This window comes from Vicugna pacos, chromosome 19 (assembly GCF_048564905.1).
Source record: "Vicugna pacos chromosome 19, VicPac4, whole genome shotgun sequence".
NCBI lineage: Eukaryota > Metazoa > Chordata > Mammalia > Artiodactyla > Camelidae > Vicugna > Vicugna pacos.
Window position 1 is genome coordinate 34,788,721 of NC_133005.1, and position 26,256 is coordinate 34,814,976.

The 26,256-nt window shown below is 41.5% G+C and overlaps 1 protein-coding gene across 5 annotated transcripts in view; it reads left to right on the forward strand.

Annotated features, from left to right (window-relative positions):
• The first annotated feature begins 715 nt into the window (after positions 1-715).
• EYA2 (EYA transcriptional coactivator and phosphatase 2) overlaps positions 716-26,256 on the forward strand; it is a 231,391-nt gene continuing 205,850 nt past the window's right edge. For 3 of the 5 annotated variants that reach the window (XM_072944335.1, XM_072944340.1, XM_072944339.1), the window contains exons 1-2: positions 716-929; positions 12,021-12,263. In XM_072944335.1, coding sequence (XP_072800436.1) covers positions 12,232-12,263 — 32 coding nt within the window. In that variant the 5' untranslated portion in view covers positions 716-929; positions 12,021-12,231. Of the gene's footprint in view, positions 930-12,020; positions 12,264-17,257; positions 17,410-26,256 lie in introns of those variants that run through there. The other 2 variants (XM_072944336.1, XM_072944338.1) reach the window with 2 other exon arrangements.

The following is a 26,256-nucleotide window of genomic DNA, read 5'->3' on the forward strand; positions in this document are numbered from 1 at the left end:
TGGCAGGAGAAATGCTAAAATGACCCTGATGGTCTCCACTCCCTGGTGTTAGTGCCGCATACAATTCCCTCCTCTAGGGTGGGGGCCTTGGTGACTTGCTCCTAGCCAGCAGAATTTGGCAAAGGTGATGGAATATCACTCCCTTAATTAGGTTATATTATACAGCAAGGTGAAGGGCGTCACTCTTGTGATTTTATATATATACATATAACTTACATAAATATAAATAATACATAAAGCTTTGCAGGAATTTTATATATAAAATATATATATAAAGATTTTATACTTGTGTGTGTGAACGAGAGAACCTTGTTTCTGGCATGGGCTAGAGTAAGAGATTGTAGCCTTGAAGCAAACAGCTATGCGAGAGCTCTCTCGAGTGAGTGTGAACTCCCTATGGTAAGTGTGAGTGATACTGACCCAGGTCCTCAGACCCTTTAATCTATAGAAATTGATAAGAGACCAGGCGAGAAATTCACGCAAGGCTCTACTGGGACTCGTGCAGCCTGAGAAAAAACAAGTAACAAGTGCTCTTGCTCAGTCTGATTGAGGGTCGGCTGGTTCCTTACAGGAGGGTGGGGGTAGGGGCGCATCAGCAGGTGGGGCGGGAGGCGTGGCTGCGGTGGTCCGCCCACCCCAGTGGCGGTGCCCTGCGCAGGGGTCGTGCGCAGGGGTCATGTGCGCAGTGCCCTGCTTTTGCCCCCGACACCTCAGAAGTGCCAGTTGGGGTTTAACCTTTTGGTATCTCGTTCATAATTTGCCCCAACTGCACATGGGTGCAGTTCTTTTTAGTCCCCTATAGGTTTGCTTTTTTTTTTTTTTTTTGTATTCTGTCACTCGAGGTGACGTTTGTCTAGGTGCAAGCTCTCCAGCAAAGAGTTCCAAGTCCGGTTTCACGAGCTCTCTGTGGTGAGTGTGAGCTCCCGAGGGTGAGTGTGAGCTGCCTAGGGTGAGGACCGCGTGGCAGGAAGGCGCAGGCGGCCCCTGCGATCTTAGGGTGGGTTCCAGCCGGCGGCCTTTGAGGAGCTGGGCCCTCAGGCACGCTGCCACAGGGAAATGAATCGCACACGTACCCGAGTGAGATTGGAAGCGGGTCCTTTCGTAGCAGTTAAGCCTCCAGGTGAAAACGCAGCCTGGCCGTACCGACTGTAGCCTGGTGAGACATGGTGCGGAGGACCCAGTGAAGCTGTCCCTGGACCCCTGATCCACAGAAACTGTGAGCTAGTGAATGTGTGTTGTTTTAAGCCACTTAGTTGGTGATAATTTGCTGCACAGCAAGAGAAAACTAATACAGAATTCATTTGTGAGGACTTTGGCAAGTGTGTCTAATCATAAAACTGTAATGCTGAGAAAGACTGTAGTCCAAGCCCTTTGTTTTTCAGAGGAGCACCTGGAATCAGTGCTCGCCCACTTCTGAGTCCAGGTGCACCTCTGTAAAATCAAGGGGTGGGAGAGCCACACAGCACACAGTGATCAAACCAGGAGCCAGAAGTCCAGCCTCATCACATACCTAAAAATAGAATAAAATAACTAGCATTTTATTATGTGCTCGGTCTGTGCCGTGTGATTTGCATATGTTATTATTTTAACCTAAAATAATTTCTTTTTTGAAAATGATCACTTTTACAATTTATTTTTAATTACCTCGGTAATACATGAATACATGATCATCATTTTTAAAAATCAAAGAATACAAACACAGTGAAGTTTCCCTTGACCCTTCCTCTAAAACCAGCCCCCTTCCCTTTAAGTAACCACTGGTCATGTCTTTATGTGTATATTTTTGGAGTATATGGGTAGGGGTGGGAGACAGAGGGAAAAAAGGAGAGGGGAAAAGGAGGGACAAAGAGAAAAGGTGAGTTGTGTTTTGTGGGAATTTTTTTTTCATGCATAAATGGGACTGTATTTTACGTAATTGTTTTGTAATTCCTTTTCATTTAATGATATAGCCTGTGAAGTGTTTATGAACGTACACCACTACTTCATTCTTTTTAACTGCTGCATAGAATTTTTTACCCTAATTTAACAGTTCCCTGTTAGTTTAACTGGTTTCCAATTTTTTTTGCTATTGTAATACTGTGATGAAGATCCTTATTATGCTTTCTTAGGCCCTACATGATTCTTTTCCTAAGCTAGATAAACAGAAGTTGAATTTCTGAGCTAAAAGGTATGCATACCTTAAATTTATATGAATATATTACAATTTAAAACGAATGTAAATATGTAAATTTAAAAATACATAAATATACGTGTACATATATTATTATTGTTGAATATTCCTCTAAAAAGGCTGAATAATTGATATATCTCCCAATACTTTATGAGCATGTCCATTTCCTTACAATTGCAGCCAAACTGGTTATTATTCATCTTTTTTGTTTACCAACCTGCAGGTACAGAAGGGTATTTCAATATGCTTTATTTGGGGTATTCCTGACTTTTAATGAGGTTGTGTATCTTTTTAAATGTTAATTGGCCGTTTCTACTTTGTGGTTATTAATTGCGTATTCATGTTCTTTATTCACTGTTACACTGAGTTGTTTGTTTCTCACAGATTTGTAGAAACTCTTGATAAATATATTCCAAACTGTTAATGGTTTAATCTGTTTTACATTTAGCAAATGTTTCTTCTAAACTGTCCTTTGCCTTTTAATTTGGTTTTGATCTCTTCCGCTAGACACGGTTTTAAGCTTTTTGTAGTCAAGTCCATCAATCTTCATTATCGTTTTGTCCTTTAGTTTGCTTGTTTATTTTTTGTTTCGATTGTTGTTTGATTTTGCTCAAAAAGGCCTCCTTGCCCTAATGTTCTAGAATTAGTCTCATATTATTTTTCTAATATCTATGCTTTCTTATTCTTTAATGGTATTTTCTTTTATTGACATGGAGTTTGTTATTATTAATGACTGAAGAGGTAAGAATGAACCTTGCCCAAAGAAGAGCCAGTTTGTTCTAACAGCATTGAGTTATCTGTGCTTTCCCCACCAAGCAAAACAAATTTGCATTAATACGTGCTTGTTCCTATACTCCGTCACATTGATCTGTTTGTCTCTTTCCGCAAACACTCTTCAGTTTTAATCACTGTAACTCCTTTATCTGTTATGATATCTGGTAAGGCAATTTGTTATTCATTTTCAAGATGTTCTTGTCACACATTTCCTCTTTCAGACGAATTACAGAATCAGCTCATCACACTCATATTGACGTGTCTGTGTGTGTACACACGTCTGTATGTGTATATGAGTCTGTATGTGTATGTTTATCCAGCTCTGTCCACTGCAGGGGCCTGAAAGCAGAGACACAACAGTAGCAATGGACACACTTAACATCCAGATGTTGGTTTATTTTCCACTAAAAGGAACCAAAGATTTTTTGAGAAATAGCTAATTCCAAGACTGGATCATGACAAGTTGGAAATGAACCCGAGTATCTTGTGGTGCCAGAAAGGAAGGAAGTGCACAAAGAATGATGGGGACATGTCAGATGGACACAGAAGCCGGCTCCCACTGGCCATTTCTGGGACATTCTGGACATGAAGATCAATAAGATAATAACAGATTATACCCATCAAATAAAAGAGTATGAATAAATAAGTTAATAAATTGAAAGTTTTTTAAAAAATAAAATAAAAATAAATTGAAAGTTTGATGAGGAACAGAATATGTACATAGTCTCAAAGTTCACCCCGATAAAATACTAATTACAAAGAAAAAAAGAAGTAACTTGATAGTGGAGAAGCCTGGCAGCTACCACCTTAATCAAGTATCAGAGTTAATGTCACCTTTAACGGGAAAAATTGAAAACATGTGCTATGAAGAACACATCATTGCTTCTGTGGTGTTCTTGCCAAAGATGGAGAGCCTGAATCTAATCATGAGAAAACATCAGTTTAAATGAGGGATATTCTGCAAACAACTGGTATTTTAATAGCATTTGATATAATATATAATACCATATGATAGAATATTATATGCCATATTATAGAATATGGTATTATAAATTATATATTTTACGTATATTATTGTATATAGTATTATAGACTACATATTGAAATACTATATTATTATTTCCTTTTAAAATATATCTTACATTTAAAAATACGTATATGTTTTCTTTTTTAAGATAAAAATTTTTATGTCTCTTTTAAACATAGAAATTCTCCCAGACAGTTCTCTGGATATTTATAAGTACATGTATATTCCCATATATTCTTTTTTTTGCTTTTTTTGCATTGGTCTTCCTGGACTCTCATTTCTGCCTTTTCAACTCAAGAGGTCTGCTAGGTTCTGGCTGTGTTTGTCCTCTCTGTACTGGGAAGTCTCTCAAGGTAGTGAGCTGGGACAGCGTAGTGCTCACCTTTTTTGTTTCCTATCTATTACAGAACACAGTCCTTCATTGTCTGATCTCCAGTGTCTTTTAAACTCTGTCATTCTAGTCTAGGTTTTTAACTGTTTAAGCGGGAGGGTAAATCTGGTTCCTGTTATCCATCTTAGTTAAAGGATGTCAGTATTTTCATGTTGCAACTCTTGGTTACAGAGATGGGATAGAGTTAATAATTAGTCAGTTCCTTTGTCATCGCTTGTTAGATCTTTGGAATTTAACTGTACTTCATGGGTTTTTTTTCCCCACAACTCCCACCCACCACTCCACCCCCATACATATCACGTGGTTGATATGCCATGATTTTTTAAATTTCAATTAAAAAACAAAAAACAGTTCTTTCATTTCTCCCACCTACCTCCACTCCCCACTCCCTCGCAACAACCAGTCTTTTCTTTGTTATCTGTGAGCTTGGGTTTTCTTTGGGGTTTTTGTTTGTTTGTTTTGTTTCATTTTTGGATTCCTCATGTAACAGAGATGATACTGTATTTGTCTTTCTCTTTCTGGCATTTCACTTAGCAAAATGCCCTTGAGGTCCATCTGTGTTGTTACAAATGGCAGAATTTCCTTCTTTTTAGGGCTGAATAATATTCCATCGTATATATGTGCCACAATTTCTTTATACATTCATCCATCAGTGAACACTTAGGTTTTTTCCCTATCTTGGCTATTGTAAATAGCCAAGCTATTTACAAGTAGCAATACTGCAGTGAACATGGGGGTACATATATCTTTTCAAATTAATGTTTTTGTTTTCTTCAGAATACCCAGCAGTAGAATTAATGGATCATATGGTAGTTCTATTTTTAATTTTTGAGAAATCAACATACTGTTTTCCATAGCACTTAAACCAATTTACATTCTCACCAACAGTACGCGACAGTTCCCTTTTCTCCACATCCTCACTGACACTTGTTATTTCTTGTCTTTTTGATAATAGCCATTCTAAGAGGTGTGAGGTAATACCTCATTTTGATTTTGATTTGCATTTTCCTAGTGATTAGTGATGCTGAGCATCTTTTCATGTACCTGTTGGCCATCTGTATGTCTTCTTTGGAAAAATGTCTATTCAGATCTGCCCATTTTTTAAATCAAATTGTTGGATGTTTTGCTGTTGTGCCATATGTGTTCTTTACATATTTTGCAGATATATGATTATCAGGTATATGATTTGCAATTATTTTCCCCCACTCAGTAGGCTGCCTTTCCATTTTGTTTTTAGTTTGATGTAGTCCCACTTGTTTATTTTTGCTCTTGTTGCTTTTGCTTTTGGTGTCAAATTCAAAAAATCATTGCCAAGACCTATGTCAAGGAGCTTACCGCCTATGTATTCTTCTAGGAGCTTTATAGTTTCAGGTCTTGCATTCAAGTCTTTAATCCACTTTGAGTTACTTGTCGTCTCTGGGGTAAGATAAGGGTCCAAGTTTCATTCTTTTGCATGTGGCTGTCCAATTTTCTGAACACCATTCATTGAAGAGACTATCCATTTCCCACTGTATATTCTTGGCTCCTTTGTCATAAATTAATTGATCATATATGCATGGATTTCTTTCTGGGCTCTCTATTCTGTTCTATTTAATAGAACAGCCTAATTGCTCTGGCTAGGCTCCAATACTAAGTTGAATAAAAGTGGAAAGAGTGGGCATCTTTGTCTTGTTCTCAATTTTTGGGGGACAGCTTTCACCTTTTTACAACTGCATATGATGATAGCTGTGGGCTTGTCATGTATGGCCTTTATTATGTTGAGTTATGTTTCCTCTATACCCACATTGTTGAGAGTGGTTGTTTTTTTTAAATCATAAATGGTTGTTGAATTTTGCCAGATGCTTTTTCTGCATCTACTGGAATGATCATATGATTTTTATCCTTCATTTTGTTCATAGAGTGTATCACATTGATTTATGGATGTTAAACCATCCTTGCACCCCTGGGATAAATCCCAGTTGATCATGGTGTATGATCATTTGAATGTATTGTTGAATTCAGTTTACTAATATTTTGCTGAAGATTCTTGCATCTGTGTTCATCAGGAATATTGGCCTGTAATTTTTTTTTTGAGGCATCCTCTTCTGGTTTTGGTATCAGAATAATGCTGGACTCTTAAAATGTGTTTGGAAGAGTTCTCTTCTATTTTTTTGGAAGAGTTTTGGAAGGATTGGTATTAATTCTTCTTTGAGTGTTTAATAGAATTCACCATCTGGTCCTGGACTTTTGTGTTTGTTCAGAGGTTTTTGATTACTGATTCAATCTCCTTGCTAGCAGTCAGTCTGTTCAGATTTTCTGTTTCATCATGATTCAGTCTTAGTAGGTTGTGTATTTCTAGAATTCACTCATTTCTTTTAGGTTGTTGGCATGTAATTTTTAATAGTATTCTCCTATGATCTTTTCATTTTTTTTTAATTGAAGCATAGTCAGTTTAAATGTGTCAATTTCTGGTGTAGAGCATAATGTTTTAGTCATACTTATACATACAGATATTTGTTTTCATATTCTTTTTCATTGTAGGTTACTACAAGATACTGAATATAGTTCCCTGTGCTATACAGAGGAAACTTGTTGTTTATCTATTTTATATTCTTGTGATCTTTTGTGTTTCTGTGGTATCAGTTGTAATATATTCTTTTTCATCTCTGATTTTATATGAGCCCTCTATTTTCTTGGTGAGCCTGCTTAAAGGCTTATCAGTTTTGTTTATCTTTTGTTTATTCTTTTTAAAATACACAAACACTGTCACTCATACTATTTATGACATCCTACAAATTATATTTCCCACACATATAGATTCACCTCCTTCTTAAGTACCCTCAAATATGGATACACCAGGGCATTTAGCCATGTCTCTTGGTTGCCTTTTAGTTTGTTTGCATCTGTTTACCCTTATAAATAATGACATCTTTTCGTACGTGCTCACGGAAGACTACATGTTTCTCTAGAGAGAAGATGGACCATAGATTTCCTGGGTTGCACTTTACATTTTAATAGATATTCCCAAATTTCCCTCTTAAGTGGTCACACCAATTTGAACTGACACGGAATATTTCACAATAGAAATCATTATGTGGACAAAACTCAAGAACCTGTAGAGTTTAATGTTGAGTGTGGCAGAGACTGATAACTGTCACTCAGTATCTGTTCTCCCTTCCTACCTTAGTAACAGAATACAGTTGACCCTTGAGCAACATGCATTTGAACTGCAGTGGGTCCACTTAACACGGATTTTTTTCACTGAATACATGCTTTAGTACCACCCGAGCTGCAGTTGGTTGAATCTATAGGTGTGGGACCACAGAGACAGAGGACCCACTGTGAGGTTATACTCAGATTTTCGACTGTGGGTGGGTCAGCACGTCTAATCCCTGCATTGTTCAAGGGTCAGCTGTATTTAGCTTGGCACCATCTATCTGCTTAACTAAAAATAAACTCCATATTTCCCAAACTCCTAAGCAGCTAGACATAGTCATATCATTAAGTTCTGGTCAACAAAATGTGAATGAAGTGATATGTCCAACTTCTGGGGTTCCATTAAGAGAAAAGAGGATTGTGGAACCACCAAACCAGCCATCAACCACCACCCAGACTTTTAAGAGAGAAAAAGAAAAGTGTATCAAATAAGAGCCACTTTGTGGGGGACTGTCTTTCTGTCACAGCAGCCACACTGATATCCTAAATAATTCAATCACGAAATGGCAAAAGAGAAGTAATCTGAAGGTAGTCATCATTCAAACTGGGAGGATTATAAAAGGATTATTTTCTTTGATCATCTCAATAACGCTGTGAGGAGGAAAGTTGTACATAGGCATTTAACTGCCATTAATGTTGTAGATGGTTAAAAATGCTTGTAGGGCACAACTCTTTTTCTTCCCCTTGGGATTTTTCTACACTGTTGGAGAAGGAAGTCCAAAGGATTCAGCTCTGCTAAAGGAACCAGGAAGAAATGCTGTCCAAACCAACTGGGGTTTTGGCAATGAATCCACATTTGTTCACCAGTGTAGCTTTTGTTTAGATTCCACTGTTTTGAAAAATTAAGTGGTTCAGCATTTAAAATTTTTTCCTAATCCTAGTGTAACAAATGACCTTTCTTCTCCTTAGGTCACGAAAAAGAATTTTCTGGTGTTTGTGGCTAATTCCTTAATGGCAGAAGTCCAAATAAGGGGACAGGGGGATGCTTAGGTCAAAAGTAAACATGGGATGAGAGATGGATCCTGGATTTCCTGTGACTCATTCCATTTTCAATCATCCATACTGTTGTACATGAGTCTGAGTGGGTTTTGTGTACAGAATAAACTACACAAATTCTAGGAAATAATTTTGAATTAGTAAAGTTACAATTTACCAAACCTAGCTTCTGCCCTTGGGTTTTTACATTTCCTTTTTCAAATGTGTTGTTCGATTTCTAAGAATAGAATAACAAAATTCAGCCATTGTTTTTAAGGAAGTCATTGATTAATGTTTGGTGCCATTGATAAACCTAGCTAGTTAAATGCCTTCGAACGCTAGACACTGCATTTCTAAATTTGCTATTCTGGATTTTCTTTGCAAGTACTTCAAGTGTTCAACATTTCTACTTACCCAGTCAATTCTTATAAACCTAATAAATCACACTTAAATAGTAGATCTTAAATTCTCTTAAGTGTTCTAAATGATTACATATCAACTAATACTTCAGTTTAAAAACTGCACACTTAAGCAATGATTCAATTACATTTAAAATTATAATCAACAAGTCTAGACAGCATGTTCCTCTAATGGGCTGAAGTCTCTTAAAACAAGTCTTTTAAAGTATATAAATTACTAAATAGGAACAGATTCCTTCTTAACAAAAAAAATTATTAATATGATGATTCTGACCCTGTCGAGTATTTCCACATTTATTTCTGAATCTTATCTCAGTTAAAATATGCTCACTGATAGAACTGCTTTCCCTTTTAGTATATTTCTTTAATTAACTCTAAATATTCCTGGGATTTAAAGATGCTTACCTTCTAGGGAGATTATTACCCTCAGGAGCTGAGGTTGTTTCCAACTGGTTTAGACTTCCATGGATAGAATTCAAGGGGTCTGTAAACTTGGATGGAAGAAGGGTATCCTCATTTTCACCATCGTCTGTCTGAAATGTAGTGTTCCCTGCACGTGTGAGTGTGGCAGCAGACCATTGCAGATGAGCAGAACCTGCCACTTTGTCACCAACAGAAATCACAGGTCTTTTCATATCACATTATGGCTGTTATAAATACCTTGAAGTATCTTTTTTATTCAGCACTGCTTCAAAATTATGGAAGTTACGGGCCTTCAGCTAGATCTTGTTATTTAATGTATTAATAAAGGAACTCATAGGACTATGTCACAATATTTCAGTACTTTCATTGAGGTATAGTGGAAGTATAATAAACTGGAAATATTTAAAGCATTGAAAGGTTAAATCATTTTTGACATCCATATACCATGAAACCATCAACACAATCCACACACTGGACTTGCCCATCACACCCCCAAGAGTTTCTTTGAGTCCCTCTAATCCATCCTTCTTCCCTCCACACCCGTCCACGGGCCACCATGGCTTTGCTTTCTGTCACTGTAAAGGAGTTTGCATTTTTGAGAACTTTATGTAATTGGAATCGTGCGTTATGAGTCTTTTATGGGGGTGTGAGGGTCTGGCATTTTCATTCAACATAATGATTTTTGACATTCATCCATCATTGTGTGTGTATCATACTTTAATTGCTAAACAGTAATCCATGGTTTGGATATACCACTGTTTGTTTATTCATTTACCTACTGATGGATAGTTTCACTGTTTCCAGTTTTTAGCAGTGACAGATAAACTCGCCAGTAACACTCTTACACAAATCTTTGTGCGGATTTGTGTTTTCCTGTCTGTTAGGTGTCAGATGGCTGGATCATACAGTAGGGGGATGCTGAACTCCTGGAAAAACTGCCAAACTTTTTTTCCAAAGTGGTGGTACCATTTTACATTCCCATCAGCAACGTATGAAAGAAACTACTCCATATCTTTGTCAGCATTTGGTACAGTCAGTTTATAATTTTATCCAATCTAATGGATAGGCAGTGGTATTCCATTATAGTTTAACTTACATTTCCATGATGATTGATGATGATGACTATCTATTTATGTGCCTATTGTCTATTCATATATCTTCTTCTAGGAAGTGTTGGTTTGAAAGTTTTACCCATTTTTAATTGAGTTATTTGCTCTGTATAAGTTATTGAGTTGTTAACGTTCTTCATGTATTTGTCATATAGCCCTTATGTTTTTTATACCTCTCTGTATTGCATTTCTTCCAGTCTGTGGCTTACCTTTTTATTTTCTTAGTTTTGTCTTTGGCAGAACAAAATATTTTACATTTTGATGAAGTTCAGTTTATCAATGTTTTCTTTCATGGTTTGTACTCTCTGTGTTCTAAGGAACCTTTGCCCACCCCAAAGTTGCAGTGGTTTTCTCTTCTGTTGTCTTCTGAAAGCTTCATGGTTTTAGGCTTTACATTTAGAGATGTGATCCGTTCTGCTTAATTTTTGTGCATCATGTGAGATAAATTTTCTTCTTATCAATAAGAAGTTAAATTGTTTCTTGTTAATATTCAATCTTCCAGCACACTATATGTGGATTATTTGCATTTTGGTGTATTCTGAAGCATTTTTCTGAGACGATGTCCTTAGACTTCACCAGACTGCCAAAGAGGTCGTGGGCACATGTTCTAGAGGTTCCTGCAGAGTCAGAGATTAGGAACTGCAGACATCCAGGGAAAGTGTTCTTGGTGTGCATGTCGGAATCCATTATACCAGCCCACCTGATTTGGGGAGACCCTTTCTCAGCACAGTGAAATTGCATAACAACCAGAGATTTGGGCCAGAGCACTGACTGGAGTCCTGACAGATATGTGGATGGGATACCCTGAACTATGCTGAGAATTGTCGTGTTGATGATTTTATAGTTTCAAGAAGGATCGCTCACAGCCCCTAGTCTACGCATGCAAGTTTGTCACTGCCTCCTGCATGCTTACTTGAGTGAATTTCACACATCTTTGGTCCTCAGGACATACCTGAGTCATCCTGTTTCGGCAGGGTGACCATCTGTCCCAGTCTGCCTAGAACAGTCCTGGTTTATGCTTTATTATTAATAATGCCCATCTTACTCTCAAAAGTTCCACTCTCAAAAGATCTGAAGACCTTTGAACTTGAGGAACTCTTATAGTCTCCTCAGATGCTCTGTATGTCTCCAGGACCACAAATTCTTTTTTGTTTTAGGCTGATATCTGGTTGGATTGTAGAGAACTCTGAAGTCTCTTTCACTCAGCGTTTCCAACATCATTTCCCTAATACATCCCGAAGGCCAGTCGGCTCTGTTCACCATCAAAGATAAGCTATTCCACTAAAAGCAAGGAGAAAAAAGAGAAGCCCAATGTATTTTAAAGCTATAAATCTTGTCATCCTATTTGCTTTCTCTCTCTAGGGAAAAAAAGAAAGCAAAAAGTGGCTGGTTTCTAAGGGAAGGGCAAGCTGAAAAATAAATAGAAAGAGAGCACAAAAGAAAAAGAGAAGAAAACCTTGACCTTGTCCTGGGTTCTTTTCTGGTTCCTAGGAGAATGGGCTTCTCAAACACCTTTATTCCTGCTTATTTGTTTCAGGGTGGTGGTAAAGGGAATGAGAAAGAGCAGCTTGACTCGTCCTTCTGTGTGTGCAGCATCAAAGCACACACCATTTCATGTGGATTTGTCGTTCATTCATTCATCCACTACATATTGCGTGCTACCCGTGCACTAGGCATCGTTCTCAGCACTGAGGATACAGCCATGAACAAAAGAGCCCAGTCCCTGCTCACACGGAGCTGATATTCTCATGGGGGAGAGACACCGTGAACAGATGAACAGGTAAATACATGATGTAGCATCGTGGAGTGATAAATGCTCTGGGTGAGAACAGTGGAGGACCAAGTGTGATGAGGTTGTTGTTTTGGACAGGGTGGTCAGGGAGGACCTCTCTGGGGTGGAAAAATTTCAGCAGAAACTTGAACAAAGGGAAGGGGAGAACCACGGGACTGTGTCGGGGAGGGGCGGTGGGGGCTGAGGGTGTGTGTGCATGGGTCTCTCGAAGGTCACTCTCCACAGGGAAAGTAAGCACCTCCCACTGAACATGAGTGATCCTGAAATTCTGATGCCCTGCCTGAAGACACACCCAAGATTTTATTTCCTGTTATTTTAAATGAGAAAAAGCCGAATGCATGACATGTCAACCCAAGCCCCCAAACAATGTCCTAAAACGGAACAAAATACTTAAAATGCGTACCAGGTATCGAGCTAGCTCATTAGGATGTAAAATGCTTAAAGCATGGCTTCCTGATCACCAAACAATCATTAGTTTTCAACCAATAGTTGATTTGTATCTGGTGACACAGCCTCCTCCAATGGCATGTCCCCTTCTTGGCTTCTTGGTGGGCTTTTCAGAATGTGAGCCTGATGTTCTCGCAACAGTAATTAAAATGTTACTTTCCCTCCTGTTACCTTGGAAGAAGTGCTACCTCCAGTTTTGGGGATATAAACATAGTTTTTCTTCATCAACACTGATCTGATAATTGTGAGAAACATGTCTTCTATGAAGTTTGTGTATTAAAAACAAAGAGGCAGTCAACTGTGAAACGATTTACTATGGGGATGTGCAAAGTACGCCCCTGTATTTGTGTTCTTTGGCTAGGGAAGATGTGAGATTCTGTGTGTGATGGGGTATTTTATATTTCATGTATTTGCAAAAAGCCCCCTGCCTCACCTCCACATATACACCATGTCACATCTTGCCTCTTCTCTAAAGACCCATGGGAAAACTTCTCTCCTGTACCATTATCAGGAAGAGTTCTGATTTGTTCACATAGTTCTTTTAGTTTCTATCTTATAGGCATTGAGAATCATGATCACAGAGAAGCACTTCGAAATCCATGGCTTTCAATCTTGACAATCTTGGGGTTCCTTCAAGACCCTTTACAAACACCCACAGGATATGAGGCTGGGATTTTTTACCTCCTTTTTCCATACCGAGATTCTATGCATGCTTGCTTTTCTTTTCCTTTTTTTTTTTTTTTAAAAATTTTTTTAGGGGGAGGTAATTTAGGTTTTTATTTATTTTTAATGGAGGTACTGGAGATTGAATCCAAGACCTCATGCATGTTAAGCACGCACTCTACCACTGAGCTATACCCTCCCCTCTGCTTTTTTTTTCTTTTTAACTCATTTGTTGTTAAGTCTGTGTGCTGCCAAAGCAAGCAACATATGCTTACTTCTGAATACAAGAAAGTTTGAAAGCCACTGATGTGACTGATCAGATTTTTCCTCTTTGCACTGGCTGCCAGGAGGCTTAGCATCTAATTCCCAGTCCACCACTAACAAGTGCTGAGGACCTCCTAACCCATATGTTGTATGCAAATCTCACCCTTGACTTTCTTTTCTTTCCCTCCCTGTGTTTCCCCTTCACCTGCTTTTTTTGTTTTCTTATTCTGCTGCAACCTCAAATCCCTTTTGGAAAGAGCCAAGGTTTAAGTGAATGCGTTAAAACAAAAAAGGAGTACTTTTCTGTAGAGGAGATTTTTGCAGATGGGAAAGGAATGTGTATAGAAATTAGGCATGATTTGGCATGGAGAATACACGTGTGTTTGTAGGATATGTATATACATGTTGGAAACATTGTGAAGTTTGTAGTTTTCAAAGTTAAACTGGTCTTCTGGCTTCAAAGAACATTTATACTTGGAAGACTCTAGGGGGAAAAAAGTGTTTTACTCCAGGGTAGGCGTGCCTGTGGTCTACACTCTAAAGAATCTGCTTTATGGTTTAGTATTTTCAGATTTTGTCTGGGATTATTTTTCTGGTCATTATAAAATGAGGGCAAAGACTTATCAAGAAGAAATCAAGGGAAAGAAAGGGACAGGAAAGGGGGTTGCTCCTGCATAGGAAGGGGGCTGGATTTTAAGTGGTCTTGAGTTAAAAGTGGGAGCCGTAAGTGTTGTCTTGAGTTTCTGTCTCATCTGCTGTGAATCTGTGGTCAAATCCTTTTTCTCCCAAACGTGAGGACTCTCACCCTCGGCTGCACACTGAAATCACTGGGGGAGGTTTCAAAGATACTGATGCCTCAGTCCCTCCACTAGGGTTTGGTTTAATTGGTCTGGGGTGGGGCCTCAGCCCAGGGATTTTTAAAAGCTCCCCTGGAGATTCTAATGTGTAAGCCAGGTTTCAGAACAACTACCCTAAGAGAAGGAAAAAATAAAATTAATAAGCACCTGCCTCCTGTTTATCTCCCAGAGGGTCGTGGGGTGTGGCTGCGCTTTATGAGATAATGGGCCAGATTCTGGTAAAGGAGTGAAGTGGCTTGAAGGAAATAGATTAACCCTTTGTATTCCCATAGAGTCCCCCTGAGTTAAAAAGTGTCCTTCAACATTTTCCCCACAATCTGTGAGAAGAAACCCATTTCACATCCTGACCCAGTACACACACACACACACACACGCTCACACACTCACTCACTCACTCACTCACTGTCTTACTCTGATTGTATGCAATTCACTTGATATTTTCTCTTCCAGTCTATTCCATTCTTTTCCTTTAGGAAAAAAAGTCTGCTACCTGCCACTGTTCAAATGTTATATGAAGGCTCATGGGCCAAGATAAATTAAACACCTCTGGAGAGCATTAAGATGCTCAATTTAAAATGACTTAGAGCTTTTTTGCAAAGATGCTATGGAAAGTGAAATTGTGTGCACAGTAATAATATTTGCTGAGCAATCGCCTGTGCCAGCTACAGTCACAGTAGAAAGTGTTTCAAGAGCACGATCTCAGCGGACTATCGCAATAGGAATACAAGATGGGTACTGTTAGCTCCATTTTAGAGATGAGAAAGTCAAAGCCAAGTATGTACATACATTCTTCAGCTAGAAATTGGAAGAGTCATCTTCATCCAGGAGCAGCAGACCTAAGCTCACCTGCCTCGTAGGAGGAGAATAACCGTGCTCACCAAATACGCGTGCTTGTCTGAAGTTTGGGGAGTAGGAAGAGGATGGACTAAACAGACCAGAGGTGGATCCTGGTAGAGTGTGGCCGCTGCATATACAATTCAGGGGCCTTATTTAAGAAAAAGAATACAAAATTGTGAGTCTGAAATAAGCTACAAAACTGAGTATTTCTTTGAATTAAGAAATTATAATAAATTCCGGTTTTGAGAAGCTGGAAAATACCAAAAACATCACAGATTCCCAACTCAGCTTCCCCTCAGATGGATCCCCAGAATGCCACTGGCCACTCCCTACTCAAGGTCAAGTGGTCCAGCTGGGAAGTAGAGTGGAAAGAGACAGTGGTCTCTGCTGGCTGCTGCTAACTGTCAAAAGCAGATGACTTTTGTAAATTTCACATGACTAGGTGACCACGTGGACTCATTTCTAGGTCCCTGTCGGGGCCTTGGAAAGAAGCACAGTAGTGAGGACAGGAGCCCAGAAACTAAACTTCACCGTTTTCCCAGTAACCCCACAACTGGAGTTGAAGGCTCTATATTATCTCTCAGGAGTAGGGGCTCTGGAGTTAGCTGGACCTGAACTTCAGCCCTGGCTCAGACACTTCCTGCCTTCTTTGGGCAAAGACTTGATCATTTGTAAAAACCGACATGCTAACAGCATCTACCTTTCAGTCTCTTTGGGAGATTACAGGAGATAAGAAAGGGTCCAGTAAACTGGATGGGCCTAAGGCGGCCAGGTTTAGCAAAGAAAATTATAGGACATCCAGTTACATTTAAATTTCAGAGAGAAGTGAATACTTTCTTAGTATACATATGTACCACCTATTGCCTAGGACATACTTACACTAAAACTTGTTCCTTGTGTCTCTGAAATTCAAATTTATCTGGGCTACCCTGTATTTATGGAGCTTAACAAATGGCAGTGGTTGACATTGTTTTTGGACTGAGGCATCCTGGTGTTCCCTAACCAGGCTTCATAAACATTAGAAAGTGGGTGAGTGGGGAAAAAATGCTGCATAGACTCTGTTCAAGACAGTTTATTGCAGAGAAGACTGACAGAAGTGACCAGGAGAGGATGAAGTAAGTGGGATGCTTTGATCTGAGGGTATGTGTGGAGAGGATTATACCACTGACTTTGGGTAACACAGTTAAGTTCTTGGGACCTCAGTTTTCCCTACCTGTAAAATGGGTGAAAGGAGATTGTTGAACTCTCCTGCAGATAGTACCTGAAATGACACTTTCTCATAATCAGAGGTCACCTCCTCAGAGAAGTCTTCCCTGACTACTCCAGCTGAGATGACTGTTCCCTTTTCCCAGTACATAGTTTTCCCCCTCCATAATAATTATAACTTTCTGAAATTGTCTTGATTCTTTACTTGATTGTTTACGGCCTGTCTCCCCATGTAAGTTCCGGGAAGGCACAAAACTAGTCTGTCCTGTTTTAGCCGAATCTCCCAGGAGCTGTAGCTGGCACAGGAGATGTTCCACATATGTTGAATGAATGAATGAATAGGTGGCTGAATGAATGAATTCACTGTCACTGTGGAGGTTCCTTCCAAGCAGTCTTTCTCATCTCGGGGGCCATGCCTGTGTTGCAGAGGGAGGAGGTGTGGGTGTCGGTGGGTGGGGAGGAGGCTGGGCCCTCGCCTCCTCCAGGACCGGCTGGAGCGAGCGCGCTCGTCCCGGCTGCAGGCGCAGAGAGCGGCGCGGCGGCAGCTGCAGGGCCGGAGCCCGGCGCCCCGCGTCCAGCCGCCGGGGGTGTGCGCCCGCGGAGCCCAGCGCCGCGCCTCGGCGCCCCCACGCGCCCACGCCGCGGCGCGGGGACCCGGGCGGGGGCAGAGGGAGGGCCCGGCCGAGGGAGGGGAAGGGGCCGGTCCTCCCCGCGCAGGCAACGGCCGCAGCAGCCCAGGAGGCGGAGGCAGCGGCGGCAGCAGAGGCGGCAACGTGCCCGCCGCAGTCAGCCCGGCTGCGTCCGACCCGCGCCCGCCCGGCCGCCCGCACCGCGCCGGGGCGCCCTCTCCACTGCGCGCGGTGAGTACCGCCGGCGGCGCCCAGTCCGGGCCGCCCGCCGGGATTCGTCGTGCCGGGGCTGACCCGGACCCCCTGGCCTGGAGCCTCTCTCCCGCGCTCGGCCGGCCGGGGCCTCCGCGGCTGTCGGGGCTCCCGGGGTGCCTCAGGCACCGGGGCAGCGGAGACAGAGCGCAGATTCTGTCTCGGGAAAGTCGGTCCCAGGCTCCGGGCCTCAGTTTCCCCGAGCGCCTGGGAGGCGACGACCCTGAAGTTCGCACTCCCGCGCGCGGGACAAGTGCATGGCGCGCAGGCTGTGTGGACTCGCCTGGGTCCTCCTTGTTTGGTTCGTTTTATGGCCCAGGTGGTTCGGGATGAGGGGCGCTCCTCTAATCCTACCAAGAGGCGCCTGGAGCCAAGAAGATAAACTCACGGCCTGGGACGCTGATTTTGGAGTAACCGTGGAACAAACCTCTGGAATTCCCGAGATGGGACTGGAACGGCCCACTGACCCTTTTTCTAGTTGTATTTCTTTTTGAAGTCCTTTTACGCCCGGCCTGCTCTGGTCCAGCTCTCCGGGCTTTGTACCGGAACCGGCGTCCTGGCGCTGGCTGAAGTTGGAGTTTAAACTTAGAAAACTTGACATCAAGAGGACGTTTAGGAAGGAAGCGAGGGGTTTGTTGTCATGCGAGAAAGCGGAGAATGGAATTGTTTTTTTAGCCGTGCCAACTGTAGGCTAAACGGCCGTGCTGGCCCGAGCTCCTTAAATATATTTACTGCCCCAAAGAAATAGGTTGTAAGCTCAAGGAATATTGGGAAAGCTTGACTGGGGAAAATACTCCCATCACAAAATCCTCAGTGCGCGTTTCTCAGCTGCTGAAAGCGAAGCGCTTTGACGGTGCGAGGTTCTTACTTCCCCTAAGCGAAGCCTCGCTTAGACTAAGAGTTGACAAGCATGCCCGCTGCCGTGTTCCGAATGCTCTTTAAAAAGCAAGACTGATGCTGCGTTTTTAGGATACCGTTTTATTTTCTTCCCTCTTTCCCCGAAATGCAATGTGATCTTTTTTTTTTTAATAACATTGAGGTATAAATCACCCCTGGTGGAGGTACCTTTTAATTACGAGGTGCAGTGAAAGGGGTGAACATCGGAGTTGGGTGTTGTGAGCAGGACAGAGGCGAGGTAGAGTGATTTACAAACATAAGTAAGAATCTGAGTGCTGAATTAGGTTTGAGTTAGGGAGCTGCCTTACAAAGGAAATTATAACCGGCGGACAATTGTATTTCAAGCCGAATCTATTAATTTCACAAGGCTTTTCTCGCTTGAGTGAAATTTCTGCTCCCAGAATGTGAGTACAGAGATAGTAGCCGCTTTCCAGCTATGGCTCTTTTGGGTGGGGTGGGGGAGGGAGCGAGGGCTGGAAGAGGGACCCCCCTTTTAAAATAGTGTTTATGAAAAAAATCTTCTAGGCAACTTTACCCAAGAAAGATTCACTTTTTTTTCCTGACTTTTCTCTTACTTTCACGTTGAACCCCTTCAACTTTGTAGTTTCTTGCATTTAGAAATCCTCAGACCAGGAAAACTTAATAAGTAATTTATATAACAAATGATGGTGTGAGGCTTGCTTTAGACTAAGCATAAAATCATATTTGTATTCTAAATCTCCTTGCCTCTTGAGGAAATTCTCAATTTTGCCATTTCAACCAATGTGGCTAGATCTGAAAAGACCTGTACTTTATATTAAAAACAAAAAAAGCAATTCATGTGTCCCAAGCATAGTAGTCACTCCATTCTTCTCTTGCAACTAGCTTCTCAATATTATGAACTATTTTATCTTAAAGGAATTGGCATTTTTTTTCCCTCGGTCTTGAAATAGTTCTCCTCGTGTAGTGGCTGTGTGTATGGGAATACTCTATAAACACATCAGTCTTTCCTCATAGGAAATAAAACAGAAAGTCGTTATCCCAATACTTTGAGATTTTGGAAAAAACAGATGTTTTAATCACTTAAGTTTTAGATTCTTCTTTTCATACCTTTTGTGTTGTATTAAACACATCATAAAGAGATATGATTTGTTGGCTTGTTATAGGATTACCATTTGGCAACAACACCCAAGACATGCTGTTTCAAATATGCGGTATTACTTCTGCTTTAAATTGCATGGACGAGATCGCAAGCCTTGTTCCAGACGGATAAATTGATAAAATGCTAGCTGCTGTTGGGAGAGCAGAGAAGTCCTCGGCACAGAGCGCTCTGCGGTGCGGCCGAGTACATTTTGAATTAGGTTGAGCCAGCTCCTGAAACCCCGGCAGTTTTGTGCAAGTCGCCGCAGTCCAGGCACGTCCACTTTAAGATGGTTTTTTTTTGATTCCCCTATGACAAGATGATTCCTTTCCCACAAAGAAGAAACCGTTTCCTTATTTTTTCAGTTACTTTTCCAAAGATAACTTGTGTCAGGCACAAGAGACCAGAGTTCTGCTGAAAGCCAACCGTTACCGGCTCCGAATGAGGACCCGTTCTTACTTCTTCCACCAGATGTTTTTGAGGTGTCTTCAGCTGGAATGCCCAGTTTGAAACTAATTAGGCCAGCAGTAAACTCCTTGTATAATAAAATCGCAGGCTGTTATGGTGCAGAAGTGGGGTTCCCAGCAGCTCATGAAGCTCATGACAGATGCCTCTCGGCAGAGAGAGCCCATGGCCATCAGGAGGACATAAAGGGCGTGGAGATACCTCATGTAGATTTTTGCCTGTCCCTCAGTATCCAAGCACCCACACACAATAATCACCTCTCTTCAACAGGGAGATGGGTGGGAGTTGCAACAGGCGTTGAGTTTTTTCTTTGCTGGAAGGGCCTCTTTAGCATAAAAATGCTTGGGGAAGAAGCAAAACCATAAGTATTAGGCAGTGGCCACAGGTCTGAGGTGGAATGTTGTGTGTTTTGTATGTTGGAGTGTTGAGAGAGAGAGTGTGTGTGCGCGCGCAGGTTGAGAAGGTCCCTCTCCCCCAGGCACAGATAAAATGCAAGGCGCTCTGGCCTGACATGAATTCCTTCCTGGAGAGGATAACCTTGCCCCCCCCCCAAGATTTTTTTACCTACTTCTCTTTATGTAATTATCCTTATCTGGGGAGGCAGGGGATAGTTGTGGAGATGAAGTGGCTGGTTATTCAGTTACCTCCAAAGGCAAACCTTCTGACTCTTGCCAAGACTGGGTTTTGTTGGTGGAAGGAAACTTTTTTTTCCCTAGCTCGCTGCTCTGAGAAAGGAGTTGGTGGATTCCGCTCAAAAGGAATCTCTTTACAGAGAATTAACCCCAGAGCTCAGAAAACACAGCCTGTTGACAGAAAACACACACACACACACACACACACACTCACACCCTTACAATGCCTTGCTCTTCTCCCCACCACCCTCCCTGATCCCTGTCCCCCAGTATCATAACAGCCTCCCCAAGGGCCCACTTTCTGTCTGCCTATCGCTTGTGGCTCTTCAAAAAGTCCCAAACATACAAAACAAAAGGAAGACTCCAGGAGGGAAATAACCAGCAGTAGTTCTCTTGGAGACAATGCTTCATTTTCGTATTTGAAGATCTTAACTGACCTAATGATGTTTAACTCACACCTCTTCTAATCTGAGGCTAAACCCCCTCAATCAGGTGGCAAATACTTGAAATGACTGTCTGGGACCCACTGTCTTGCTGTCAGTGAATCAGAGGGGCCGGGAGCTAGTTGTTGGTTGCGTGGGATTGAAAATCAATTTCAAGCTAGGAGAGTACCTGCCAGGTGTAAGAGGACCAAGAAAGCCACAGGCCTTAACATTTATTGTTGCTGCTTTTTTTCTTTCTTTTTGCTCTCTTGCCTTGTATATGTTCCTTTGCCATTTCTCCTCGCTTAAATTATATCCTTGTATGTAATAATAATGATGAGAAGAGTTTGAGCATTAGTGTGCCAGGCTGGAAGTCTTCGCTTGACCTGTATTTTCAGGATGGGTCTCACAACAACATTTTGAGTTAGGCATTATTATTACTATTATTATTGTTTTTGTTATCCCAACTTTGTTAACAAAGAAACTGAGTCACAAATCAGATGATTCACGAAGGACTGCAGGGTGAGTGAGTCTAGGCCTTCAGCCCTCTGCTGCCTGTGCTGTGAAAGGCTTGCCTCAGAGAAAATTCCTGCTCTCATTTCCCTCAGAGAGAGATGCTGAATTTCGGTAATTTTAAATGCGCTGAACACAATTATTTTCTGATCTTTTGTAGTTGTTGTTTTGAACGGCAGAAAAATCATCTTAAATGTTTAGAAAACACAGATCTGGGCTTTGTTGCATCATGGTATTTAGCAGGTTGTATATGGTTCTGTAAAGGCGGTAAAAAAAAATGACCGTTTATTTACAAGGGCTAATTTGATTTGTTCCTTCGATACTTACAAGACTACACATTTTCAGTTCCTAAAAAGAGTCAATAAATTTACTGGCAGTGCCCAGGCCCTAAAATGTTACGGGAGGCTGTCCAACTCAAGTTTACCGGAAGGTGCTGGATTGCTATGGGTGGGTGGTTGTTTGGGGGTTAGATTATAAACATTTGGAGAGCGAAGAATAATTTGGAACAGGTGGTCCCAAGAGTCAGGTAACCGGAATGATTTATCTTTGCCACTTTGGAGGTTAAGGGAAGCCGTTGGTGGCCTGAATCTGGGACAGGCGGGTGGAGGGACAGTGAGGGCTGCGAGGGCCCCCATTTTGGGACAAAGCCTGAAGGGGTGGATGAGGGGGTCTCTGTGCACAGACCCAGGTCTGTAGAAAGCAGGGCTTCGTCATCCCTGTCATCGCCCTTCTGATGATACTAGTTAGGGCACAGATGTAGCTGCTTGGACTTTTTTGAAAAGGCTGCCTCTGCTTTCAGATATACGCAGAAATTTAAAACGGGAACTCAGAACAGCCAGCCAAGAAGACAGGTTTACTTCTTACCAGTTTCGAGAATGTGCACATGGCCAACTGTCTTTGCCCCCAAATGCCCATTTAGACATGCTTGAAAATGAACCAAGTATGTAAGAGGTTTGAAATTATTTTGTCAGTTAGTATCAATAGTTTTGTGTCCATCATATGACAATTACATGTGATTTCAATGGCGTTGAATTTTTCCCCCTCTAGTTTCCTTTTGAGGATCTAGTAAAGATAGATTCTTAAAATCTGAGCATTCCCAGACTTAGCATATCCATACATATCTGCACACAGTCATTCTGAGAGCTGTCATCTCTTTGTAAATTTAACTAAAGGAAAAATGAAAAAAATCGACATTTTTTTCCCCCGAAAGAGGAACTGGAGGGTTTGACTACCGTATGAATACAGCAACTTACTTTTGTCTCACATCAGTTGAATCTGTCAGCTCCCCAGTCTTCCATCTCCTAAGAATAGTCTTTCGTAACTGAAATGTACAGCGTATTAGCCAAAAGACGTTTTAATTTTGTAAAGAAAAATCATGCCAGAGACAGCCGAGTCTGTTTCAACCATTATTGTTTCTGTAGCATGCATACTTTGGGTTTCATGGTAAGATGTGGGTTTGCCAAGAAAGAAAATTACAGCAAGAAACTATGTTGAAAACATATACACTTCTGTTTGAGAAATGGGAAAAACACGGGAAAATTCCACGCGGTAATTGCTTTAACGTGAGTTTTAAATGTCATTGTTAGACTTATGTCAAAAAGTCCCTCTTAGCTAATTCTCACATGTGCTGTTACCAAATATCTCACCTTAAAAATGGCAAATGTTGGTCTTAACTTTGATGATCTCTGAGGCTTTAAGAGATATCCTTAGTCCTAGGGGAAACATTCCAAATTTTTAGATTGTGCAGGCTTTTTTTTTTTAAGATTACTTAGATATCGATTTTATTTTCTTGACCCAAAATAAGAAAACACGGGGAATTCTCAAAAGCTTTTTACAGGCTGCTATTATGAGAAGAGAAGCCAAACCAACATGTATTAGGTCATGAGCTTGAAGTGCATAAATAAGCCCGTGAAGGTCACCAAAACAGGGCGAAAACCACCAGTTCTCCTTCCCTTGGCCAAGTCTAAATTCCTGCCTGTTAGATGTGTTTGGTTGAAGTCGACACAGAAAGGGGGTTTCTGAGCCCATGGTTAAAAGATCCCGATTTGATTTGAGTTCTCAGGGTGACTAGAGACGACGTTCTTGGGGTAAAATGAGATGGGAGGGCTGGAATTCCCATCTCCTTTGGATTATTCCCTCCCACTGCTCCACAGAAGAAGCAGGTTCCGGGGCCACCCCTCCCTCCAAAGCAGATGTTTCATTCCTGGTGTTTGGACACGCGGAAGCTAGAGGTCGAAAATGGCTTGTGTTCCTTCTGGTCAGTTTCTTCACCTCCCATCCCCTTCCTGTAGTAACTTTGTGGTTAAGGTATTAGCAGTTTCCCGAACAATTTTTTGTTCCTACCAACATGTATGTGTTTTATTAGTAGGTGAGGTGCAATGTGTACATACAAACCTTTAGGTCTTCACTGATGGGCATCTCCCTGAGATACAGAGAGACGGAGAGAATGTCCACAGCGTCCCCGAGTTTGGTACCAGCCCTGGTGCCGATGGAAATTCCACGCAGGGAGAAACCCTGATCGGAGAAACAGAAAGGGTGTCGATACAAAAAAGGTTGTTTTCTTTTGTGGGTGTGTATTATTTGCACCTATGCGGACTTTTGTTTCAGAGTGTTCCAGAAACATTTGTCTCTCCAGCAAAGGTCTGAATGCCTTTCTTAGTTGGGAAGAGGGTGGAGGAGGAGCACAGGGGGTAGATTCCTGCACTTCTGGCCTTTTGTGCAACTGGTACAGTAGAGGGAAGCGGTGACTCGCTGCTGGGATGGTGTCACGTGGCAAAACAAGTTGTGACTTGCCACTTGTGTTGTAAACGGAGTTTTGGCCCCATCCAGCCGTGAAAAAGAATGGAGCCGTGAAGATTACTCACCTCCCGGCTGAGATAGGCTGGGACTGTCTGGTGTTCTCCTCTTGCTAAAGTGACCCGTACTCCCAGGAGACTTTAATATTGGAGTGTGGAGGGAAGGGGGGCTGGAGGGGAGAAAGAATGTCTTAAACTCAGCAAATGTCTGAAACGCAGAATGTCTTCAGCTTTGCTCTGGCACCCATGAGAAAGATAAAGTGATAAAAGAACACCGAAGCAGGCTTCTTGTGGGGGTAGGGAGTGAGCAGAGAGATTGGGGGCCTTGCTAGTGGTTTGACCTAGAGTGGAGAGTTTTCTGACACTGGGGGGCCCCTGGAATGCCTTGCTGGAGTGTCTTTAGGAAACTGATTTTGGGAATGTTGTCTTTGTCTGCAGCTTTGCTGTCGTTTCTTTGTGCTTATTTTCAGTAAATTCATTTTTTTGTTTTGTTTTTAAACAAGACACAAGATTTGTTTGGGAATAACAAGTGGCCCATATTTATTGAACACTTATTATGTGCCAGGCACCGTCCTAGGCAAACACTTATACTTCTGACTCCAAATAGCCTTTAGATGGAATGTGTTATTATTATTATTATTATTATTATTATTATTATTATTATTATTATTATTACTTTACAGATACGAAAATTGAATCTCAGGGAGATGAAGTAACTCATCTAAGGTTACATGGCTTGTATCAGAAACAGGGCTGAACCCAGTTTTGATTCTTAACCACTAGGACATCCAGCCTCCCCTACTGTGTAATGAGTTATTTTTCCTCTATATGTCTGCCCTGGAGAGCTAGATTTTAAAGTCAGTCTCCAGTTGTTTTGCCGGGGGATGTTAACTGATGGTCAAGTACAAAAGTTAGGTTCAGAAATAAGCGACATCTCCTGATTCTCACAGAATCTTGATCCTGTCCTTGTAGAATAACTAAAGTTTAGATTTGGAATCTATTGAAATGGTGGGTGCATCATTGCAGTTAGCTGGTCTCAGCTATTGGCTATGGCCACTTCTGTGCTAGAAGAATTGAGTAGTTACTATAGAGACTGCGTGGCCTTTCACAGATCGTTTGCTGACCCCTGAGCTATTGCAATATGACAAGACAAATTCTGTTGACAAGGAAGAACATGCACTTGGGACATTACATATACCATTTCCTGGATTTATTACTTACTGAGTGCCTTCTGCATGCCTGATGGTGATGAGGGAAAGCTACATATGCATTCGTTCTTTCAGTCATTTATTCACTATTATTTGTTGAGCTGTGTTCTAGGCACTGAGCTAATTACTGGGGATCCAAAGGCAAGAAGGACCCAGTTGGGCACCTCTGATGGCAGGATCCCAGTGTATTTTCACCAATATCACACTGCCTCTTCTTTCCCCTTGAAGCTCAGGGGGCAGTGATATGACTTCTTGAACGGTCCAATATTCAAGAAGCAGGATGGAGAGAAAGACCCAGTTTGCAGAGGGTAGTACACTGGCTTCTGTGCCTAGAACTGTGTCCAGCAACGCCCATGGCTTACTCTCTACCTTGAACAGACAACGACTTTCTGCTTCCCTTATGAGGGGGTGGGGACACACTACTATATATAAACTAGATAAACAACAAGGACCTACTGTACAGCACAAGGAACTATATTCAGTATCTTGTAATAACCTATAATGGAAAAGAAACTGAAAAAGAACATATATAGTATATGTTTTATGTATATATATGAGGCAGTGGGGAAAGCAGGTGGGAATGGGGAGAATCAGACTTTGCAAATTTAAGCCTTGCCTCTGACTTACAGCCTAGAGATTAAGAGCGTGAATCTCTAGGATTCTTGCATGAGCCAGGAGCCAGGCTGCTTGGGATCAAATCCCTGCTCAGCGTAAACCAACTATTTAATTTTGGGCAAATTACCTAACTTTCATGTGCCTCAGCTTCTTCACCTG